General features: G+C 42.4%; 1 protein-coding gene across 1 annotated transcript; it reads left to right on the forward strand.

Annotated features, from left to right (window-relative positions):
- The first annotated feature begins 6,040 nt into the window (after positions 1–6,040).
- Positions 6,041–6,847, forward strand: LOC116050517 (28S ribosomal protein S28, mitochondrial-like). The gene has a single exon (XM_035997553.1). The coding sequence runs from the start codon at positions 6,120–6,122 to the stop codon at positions 6,609–6,611; it is 492 nt and encodes a 163-aa protein (XP_035853446.1). The 5' UTR covers positions 6,041–6,119; the 3' UTR covers positions 6,612–6,847.
- Positions 6,848–10,104: the final 3,257 nt, after the last annotated feature.

Below are 10,104 nucleotides of genomic sequence, written 5' to 3' on the forward strand. Positions count from 1 at the left end.
GGTGAGTGAAATTAGCAAACTAAAGGTCGTGACACACCAACCAGACGGCTGACCGTCGCCAGAAAAGGCAGTTGGACTGATCAGTCTCCCGGAGTTGGTCAAAAAAGTGCTTCGGAACACACCAAAGCGATGAGACGGCAACGTCCATCTCCATAACAGCAGGCGGCGCTAATCTGTATTGTCGCCCAAAAATGAAAAACGGCAGCTGATTGGACGAACGCATCACGTGGGTCTGGTTTCCCCGGAAATTCAAAGCCAGACTGTCATGGCAGGTTGTTCAGAATACGATCTCATATTTTACTAAAATAGTTCACTGAAACGTGTTTCTTAAAACATTTTAAGCGAGAAATTGGCCATGCAGTTGCTGAATCTGTTTTCATTTCAGATCGACAAAGGTCAGTTTAAAAGATTTTCGTCAGATTTTGAGAGACTCTACTCACGCTTATCCCGCTCCTCGTTTCCGGGTTAGCATTCAACCAATCAGATGGGTCATTAGAGTCCGACTGCCGGCAGTGCCCGCCTTCCGATTCAACATGTCAAATCGGCCGAAATGAAGGCCGACGGCCCCTCAGACGGACAACGGCACGGAACACGCCGAACAGACTCGAGTCACTAACCTTGCCAGACTGTCCGACGGACGATTATTGGCTTGGTGTGTCTTGGGCTTAAGGTAAGCCTACGAGCCAGCAGCTCCGCTCTGCAAAGGAGGGGGGGGGACCGTAGGCTCTGTTCGGTTCTGCCACTGCTAGAGCAAACGCTGTTTTAACAAAGGTATCCGATTTCCCCTGTTGAATGATGAATAGATTACCGCTGCCTGCTGGTATGGGGAGTTAAGTACGTGGTACTTGGGTGTCAGCTGTAGTCTGTGTGGTGTGTTCCAGTGCTAATTTTTGGCCCAGACAAAGGCAACGAGGGCCGATAAGAGGCAACGTCACAGGTGGCCATCGTTGTCGGTAGTCGACGGCCGTCGGCTTGGTGTGTCAGGGCCTTTAGAGTTTATCCTGCACAGGTAAATGTCATAACATAAAATGTCATAACTGTGATATTTTGCAGAACCTGGTTTCTTTCAACCATTTACTTGTTTGCATTTTAAGATAGCTTGGTCACCTATTTTTACACATTGCAGTAATATGATATATAACATTTGTAATCATTAAATCAAACTGACTGTTTGAAGATAATCTTAATCCAGATCACATTTTTCCTCAGTGGTTATGGTAGCAGGTTCATATGACCTCTAACATATTGAGTTTACACGGCTCTTCCACCAATCCAACCCCAGACTCATGCTGCTTATGAATGATACTCTGATAAAAAAAATAGGAGTCCTCACCTAATCTGGACAGTTGTGCTGAAGTTGCAAAGCTTTCAGTTTGAGAACAAAGCACACAAAACAAAGACCACAAATTAGAGCTGTTAAGTGTCTCCCGAGAACGTTTTTCTGTAAGGGTGGAAAAAGCCTCTGAAACCACCCATAGACCTTTACTGGATAATGATTTTAATTCAAATTCCAGAATGACCTAATTTCACTGCAGAGATTGACATTCTGAGAGAACGAGAACCACTACACCACATTATCATGATTCCTCTCTGGTCAAACAATTCTAATAAAAAATTAGCTGTGGGTCCATCAGTGGACTGTGCAAGCAATTCAATTAATCTTATGAGTAAAAAATGGATAAGGAATCCATTTTTCATCTTTAGCAATCAATCAGTTAGGAAGACTATGCTCTATGGTATGATGTAATTTGATTAAACTCATGATATGTCTGTACATCAATACAGGAACAGGATTTAGTTTGACTAAAAGTAGTAGCAGGAAGTAGAAATCAGGAAGATGTCATCTGAAACCATTGACCACCCCAGGATCGTCACCAGGTTTGAGATATCATATGTAGGCCAAAGATGAAGAGAAATGGGGTTGAATCCAACAATGGCTCACTCATCACATCCTAAAAAATCTAATCCAAAAAGAATATTGTGGATGTACCACATCCTTGGGGTACGCACAAATCACATTTTAGGGTGGCACTGGTCTTCCATTTACTGTCTAAAATAACAGATAAAAAAACTCATGCATCATTTGGGCAAAATGTGCTCATCTGCAGGAAACCAGCACAGCATAAAATTGTGTTTATGTTGTGTTTAGAGTGTTATTCTTCTATTAAGGTCTTTTATGTAGAAGAAAGTCACAAAAGCATTTTCCACAATCCTTTGCGCAGCATATATGAGCAAGAGTGTAAAAGTTCAAGGCTCTTTGTTAATAAGAAGTAGCCTCTCCCAGTTATATGCATACTGCATGCAACAGTACATACTTTGTTAGGTGCAACTGCAGTACATACTAAACGTAAATTGAAAAACTAATGACATTCCCACCAGCCTCAGCTCTGCTTTGTGTTTAATGCTAATTAGTGAACATATTAACACCTTATACTAAGCAGATGAACATGGTGTCCTATTCTCTATCCTTCTGTTTGTCCAGCCAGTTTTGTCCGCTTTGATGCGCTGAACGCAATTTGGACACAGACACATCTTTGTCCCGGAGTGGTCAGTCATGCTTGTTTGTGCATCAGCTCCTGAAGTTTGCATCCTGAAGCGCAATTTGATGCGTAATGTTCCCAGCAGAGGAGAACAATTGGAAGCCAAACATCCCTGGAAACTGTTCATTTTTCAAGCCAGGACGGTACGCTTTAACTTATGAGGTTATGATCAGTTTAAGTCCCTTTATATCTGTACATTAATACAGAAACAGGATTTAGTTCGACTAAAAGTAGTAGCAGGAAGTAGAAATCAGGAAGATGTCATCTGAAGCCATTGATCACCCCAGGTTCATCACCAGGTATGAGATATCATATGTAGGCCAAAGATGCAACAATGTCTCACTCATCACATCCTAAAAAATCTAATCCAAAAAGAATATTGTGGATGTACCACATCCTTGGGGTACGCACAAATCACATTTTAGGGTGGCACTGGTCTTCCATTTACTGTCTAAAATAACAGATAAAAAAACTCATGCATCATTTGGGCAAAATGTGCTCATCTGCAGGAAACCAGCACAGCATAAATTTGTTTTTAGAGTATTATTCTTCTATTAAGGTCTTTTATGCAGAAGAAAGTCACAAAAGCATTTTGCAATTCTGTGGCAACATTGTTCACAATGAGTACTAAAAACATATCTTTGTCAGGACCCATGTTTGTGGGGATTTCAGTCTCAGGCCCCATTAGATTACATGCATTTTATAGATCTCATGTTGCTACCCTTTGTCCACACCTGCTGAGTTTCCAGGCAAGCGCAAGGGGAAAGTGAATAGCACCGAAAAACACCATGAACTCGTGTCTACAGGATGCAGCGGGCTTGTTTGGTGTTTCAGAGAAAATGGGCTATGATCAAAATCTTAGAAAGTGTATAAATGTAGTCATAAATAGGTGTACCTTCACCTCAGTCATCATTCAAAACAGTTCTGATCCTTACACATACGTTCCAATACCTACAGAATAACGTACTATTTAGTATGCCAGAAAACTATTTAGTTTGTCTCAATACATTGTATTGTTGCTGATGTATTTTGCAGTATGCAAGCCAGCATGCTTTTCTGACTACTGACCCACAATCCTTTGCGCAGCATATATGAGCCAGAGTGTAAAAGGTCAAGGCTCTTTGTTAATAAGAAGCAGCCTCTCCCAATTATATGCATACTGCATGCAACAGTGCATACTTTGTTAGGGCAGCTACAATACATACTAAACGTAAATTGAAAAAAGTATGTGATTTGGAACTCAGCCATAGTCCCAGATACACAACACCCAACATAGACCACCATTGTCCTCAATCTTTTCCACGTAAATAATAATTACACATTATAATACAAAATAAAATGACAAAATGAGGATTAATAATCACTACAGCTACACCTTTTGATGCAAATCTCTACTCTATACTTTCACAGTGATTTACTGTCACAGCTGTTTATTTGCTGTTGACTTGGGAGGAAAAGAAACCACTTTAATACACTTGTGCACCCCAGAAACAGCTGTTAGTGACAGAGATGTTTTTTCATTTCTGGATCCATTTTGTTGTCCACTTGTAAACAACAGTTGTTATTTTCTGTTTCACACAAAATGTCAGTTTCCAGTGGAGCTACAATGGAGTGAGACAGCAGAAGATGTTTACAAGGACTACATACAATACCATCAAAAAGAAATGCATGCAAACAGCATTTTAAGATTCCTGAATAAGCATTGTTCTCTCTCTGCTGTCATTTTGGGGAATTTATAAAATCACAAACTTAAGTAGAGTAGAAGAGGGCGGCTGAGGGTTAATAGGCATGCCAATAGTGTCTGATTTCTATTAGTCTACGTATATCCTTGACGTTCCACTTCCGGGATTGCTCCGTTGCCGCCGGAAAATCCGCCGGATTTCAGGATTTCACTCATTTAGGCCGGTGCCGGTTGCCTTGGGCTTCCTTTGTGTGGGCATTTTAAGCTCTGGTTGATTTGTGAGGACTATGGTTAACCTTTTCTCAGATCTCTGCAGAGTAAATCCAGACAGCTAGCTAGACTATCTGTCCAATCTGAGTTTTCTGTTGCATGACTAAAACAACTTTTAAACGTACACACGTTCCACCAAAACAAGTACCTTCCGAGCCTATTTTGCAGCGGCACCGCGGCTTTTCTCCGGTGCCTAGCACCAACCAAGACGATTGTGATTGGTTTAAGAAATGTCAATAAACCAGAGCACGTTCCTCCATCCTAGCCTCATCCCCAAACTACAGTATCATCCCTAAATGTTTTTATTATTGCATATTATTGATGCATATTGTCAAAATGTTCTACTGTACTATAATAGTTTCAAAATGGCCTTAATGCACATTTTCTAAATGTTGTTAAGTTTGTTTTCCAAGTGTTGTTAATCCTGCATATGTGCAAAATGTTATTATGAAAGTATATTTTTACAGACAGTACAGAATATATTGCAGATTACATATGTAAATCTTTTAAATTGACTTTTGAGGACATTTTAATCTAACTCACAGGACTATTTTAAGAGGAAAAAAACGAGCCTGTGGGCATTTTTTCCCCCCAAAATGTCCCAGAGATGTTTGTATGCTGAATGTTCTTTCTCATGTAATCAAAAAGGTCTTAATGTTCCTTAAATAGTCTCATAGTTCTCATAATACATCCATGCCACCAGCAAGCTGGAGCTGCAGGTGGACCTGCTCACCAAGAACGCTGAGCTAAGCAAGAGCAGCAACAAGATGCAGCAGCAGATTAAGGTGTGTTCACTGGAGACAGTGTGTTTTTTACTCTGCTGTCCTCTGAGGCTTACTGACAGAATGACTGCCCTGTCCCAGGAGCTGCAGGCCCACCTGGAGGAGGATGTCCGGAGCCACGAGGATTGCACGGAGGACCAGGGGGCCGTGGAACGACGCAGCATGCTGTTGGTCAGCGAGGGCGAGGAGACCCTTGCAGCCTTTGAGAGCGCCAAGCGAGCCCGACGAGTATGTGAGACGAAGCTGCAGGAGGCCAGCTAGAAGCACAGCCACCTCAACAACCAGGTGATCACTGCCGGGGTCCTGCAGAGGCTGCAGCTAAAGTTCTAACCACCATAGATTAATCGTGGCCAGTGGTGGCATGAAGGTTAAATAAGTGAGCTTGTGTCCGGGAGGTCGTTGGTTCAATGCCCAGACTGCCAGGATAAATCTGGGTGGGGAAAGTGAAAGAGCAGCGCTTGTCTCTCCCTCATTACCGCCACAGAGGTACCCTTGAGCAAAGCCCTTAACCCCAACCGCTCCAGTGGAGCTACTCAGTGGCCAGCAGATCAGGCTGTTGTTGTACTGGGCAGTTTCCATGTATGAATGTGGAACTGTGTGAATGTACAGGTCGTTGTTGCAAATGAGAATTTATTCTCAATTGACTTACCTGGATAAATAAAGGTAAAAAAAATAAATGACTTACTCTATCTTTTCTCTTGTGTGTTCAGTTCCAGTTGGCTGTGAGTGCAAGGCATAGATATAAACTGACTAGATGTCACCTTGGACTTCTAAGCATGCGTCAACGCCGCCACCATCTTGGAACGGGGCCAAATTAGTTTTCCCGCATTCAGATCAACGCTAAAGATGCCAGACTTTTGTGCTGCTTATGGATGTTCGAACGAAAGAAATGAAAAAGCCAAACAGCTGAGAATGTGTTTTCTGTTATATATATATGCCGCCTTCGACCTGCAATCTGAGCTCCGGTGGCAGCGGGAGGTGGAGAGTTCCATGGCCGGCGGCAGTGTCTCTTCCCCCGGGCAGGAACATAGCTTCGCCTCGCTGCTGCGCTGGTCCCCGCTGATCCAGATGGAACTGGCCAAAGACAGAGTGGTGATCGGGAGGATCTTCCACGTAGTCCAGGACGACCTGTACGACGATTCCGACAGGAAGCTCCACTGCGTTCCTGGCGGCCGCAGACGGAGAGAAGCTACAGCGGGGCAGCAGAGTCTGCAGGATCTGGAACTCACTGCCCGCTTCCTGGGAGCCAAAACCAACTCCACGCAGCTGGAGGCCCAGGCCGTACTGCTGGGCCCGCTGGAGGGAAGGGAAGCCCGGCAGAATCAGAACCAGGACTGAGCAGAGCGGACTGTCACAGCCTGCTGAAGTTTAAATCACAGGTTTCCTAAAGGGAGTCTGGCTGGACTCAGACTGTGGACAACGAAACATGATTTTAAGTCTCATTAAATAAATAAATACATGCAGAAATAAATGAATAAATAGTGGAGGAGTGAGACTGGACATTTTAGTCCATTTGGACTCAGATCTGTGAACTGATTATAATAAATATTCTTTGTATTAACACATGAATTAGTCTTTGTTTTGTTTGTTACTGCACATGATGATAAAGCTACACTTTTAAATAACAAACAAAACTAACTTTAATATTTATATAAACGCTATAAGGAAGGAGACAAACGATCAGATATTAGAGTTGATAGACTAAAATAATAATTTACTATTTTGTGTTTTAATGTGGAAACATCTTGTATAAACTCAGGGGACTGGATCTTAAGCTGTTTACACACCAACCAGACGGCCAACCGTCAGCAGAAAAGGCAGTTGGACTGATCAGTCTCCCCGAGTTGGTCAAAAAAATGCCTCAGAACACACCGAAGAGACGAGACGCAGTACGTCTCCATAACAGCAGGCAGCGCTAATCTGTATTGTCGCCCAAAAATGAATACCAGCAGCTGATTGGACGAACGCGTCACGTGGGTCTTGTTTCTCTGGAAATTCAAAGACAGACTGTCATGGCGGCTTGTTCAGAATACGATCTCATATTGTACTAAAATAGTTCACCGAAACACGTTTCTGAAAACATTTTAAGAGAGAAATAGGCCATGCAGTTGCTGAATCTGTCTTCATTTCAGATCAACAAAGGTCAGTTTAAAAGATTTTTGTCAGATTTTGAGAGACTCTAGTCACGCTCATTCAGCTCCACGTTTCCGGGTTAGCACTCTACCAATCAGATGGGTATTTTGAGTCTGACTGCCGGCAGTGCCCACGCCGCCGATTATACATGTCAAATCGGCCCCTTGGACGGACGACCACACGGAACACACCGAACAGACTCGCGTCACTGACCTCGCCAGACTGTCCAACGGCCGATTATCGGCTCTGTGTGTCCAGGCCTTTACATCACATTGCATTGCAGGCTTGCTGATGTACAAAGTAAATCAATACAATTCAAATGTTTAAATTAATTAACATGTATTTTCAAATATGGATAGTTACACCATTGTAGCCATGTTTCATGCAGTAGGCTAGGCTAAGGTGAGTAGAGATTTTTTAGTTCATTTTAAGTTTACTTATGTGGAAGAATGTGACTAATAAACCTAGGCCTACTACACTAGGCATTACATTTTGAACATGAATAAGTAGATTATATTAATATCAAAAGCTTAAATTTTCTCTGGACTCGATCATAATTACATGTTTGACCTTTGGAACGAACCAAAAAAACTAGCAAATAGCATGAGATTTTGACGATTTATAGTGATTTTATTTCTGACATTTGCCTACATTGACGCTGATGCATTAAAGAGGAGTGGCTCCCCAGTGTCAAGATGGCGGCTCTATTGACGCATTCATTCCAATGAACAGCAAGAGCCAAGGGGACATCTAGTCAGTATATATATCTATGGCAGGGAAGGAGGTTGGAATATACTGTTCTTCTCTTTGGTCCGCGGGGAATTGTTGGCATTGAGGAAAGGTATCGCCCCCTGCTGGTATAGCACCTTCATAATACGTGTAATGTTCACGCCTTGGCGAGGCAAGACGTGACACTAACACGTCAAACCCATAGACAGTAAAATTAACGGACAAAACGACGCCATAGACTTCCACGGAGACCAGTGAAATCTATTAGAAGAACTTTTCCGGTGATGGCTGAGCGTTACCAAAGAATTTCTAATAAGGGAAGAAGTTCCACTCTCTTGATACTTCTGGCTTTTGAACTGGTTGCTGTTCCACTCTGGTTCCATATAGGGGGCGCTCACAGGGGAGTGCAGAATGAATGGTGGTCTATGGAGCTATACCCCTCAAAATCCACTTTTCTCAGGAAATAATTTTTTGTCTAGTAATTTGAATGTTGCGTTCGAAAGGGCAGGCTAAGAAAATACACACTGCTGGGTGTTAGATTTTTTTAAAGTGTTTTTTTGTTCTTAAAAGCCTTTTAAAATGTCAATGACATCATACACATCGTACGGCCAGAGATACTGCTTTACGGCAAGCTCTAAGTCACTTCCTTTTTTCTCTCGAGGCATCGACAACACAGCTGACAGGTTAGGCTCTCCCTGTCAATGCACTAGAAAGAGGTTTGCTAATGTTTTAAAGACCATGCCGAAATATTCACTCTGACATTCTGGTTCCACTTCGGATGCCGTCAAGCGGGATCTCTGGTCATAATCAGTCCTTCACTGACCAATCAGCATTTATTAGCAGAATGCTAGCGTGTTATGGGCAACAACGACTCAACCTGTCAGAAATCGAAAGGACATAAGTACTCGTTCATTCAACTTTCGACCTATAATCCATGTTGAACTGGCAAAAACTACAATCAAATCTGAGATTTGTCAACGGCAATCAGGCGAAAGAGACAAATTTAGCTGTCTAGCTCCATATACTCCCATTCATTTTGCACTCGCCTGCGATCACCCCCAGTGGAACTCTGGTGGAACTGCAACCAAATTCGGTACAATGGGACTAAATAGGGAGTGAAATGGCTCTCCGTAGACCGGCTCTGGCATTACTGCGCAGCCTCAAACTGAGCTTGACGAGATGTGACGTGAGCAACCTGTCTGAAAGTTGTAAGTCTTCTGGTAGCTGTGCCAAGAGAAATCTCAATCATTCCCAATCTTGCAGAGACGGAAAGCGTATAGTATATGTAAGGAGAGATAACATAGGCACAGACTAATTATTGCTAACTAAAATGCTAGTTAACATTAGTAATTAAACTTAAACAGCTAATGTAAGTCAAAACTGCCTGCGAGCTTCTCCAGACTATACGGTAATTCCTCTACTATGCAACAGTAAGTCGCGTGGTTATGACACAATCGTTAGCCTATTTTTACAAAAACGTCTGCTACGGAGCCATAACGTGAGGTACAAGGTAATGGAGCCTTTTATACATTGTCATGTTTCTTTAGAAATAAACAATGGACAAATAGAGTCTTTAAACGCTTCAGATGTGAAGTTATTCGCTGTCAAAGTGACGTCAAAATGAATGGCAGTCAATGGGATGCTAATGGCAGGTGATGGCTTGTTAGCATCAAAATGTCTCCATAAGGTACACTTTGTGGATGCTTGCTTACCCCCCTTGGCCAAACCCAATGGACCAGCGGGTGTATTACACCGGCGATACTGGGTTGATATTTTCATACACGGAAATATAAGTGCTACAGTAGCAGAAATGTTAGTTTTGTAGGCTACGTATATATTTTGCATACAGGTATTTCTACACAATATACACATTTTCAACATAGAAATGTACTCCAAGTAGGCTACTTGTGTCCATGTCTCTGTTTAACCACAAAACAGTTTGAAGATCTTTTTAACATTTTTTTTACTA

This window comes from Sander lucioperca, chromosome 2 (assembly GCF_008315115.2).
Source record: "Sander lucioperca isolate FBNREF2018 chromosome 2, SLUC_FBN_1.2, whole genome shotgun sequence".
Classification (NCBI taxonomy): domain Eukaryota; kingdom Metazoa; phylum Chordata; class Actinopteri; order Perciformes; family Percidae; genus Sander; species Sander lucioperca.

What these genes read in the sequence shown, in the direction of transcription:
- LOC116050517 (XM_035997553.1), top strand. Translation starts at nt 6,120, where the DNA reads ATGCCAGACTTTTGTGCTGCTTATGGATGTTCGAACGAAAGAAATGAA.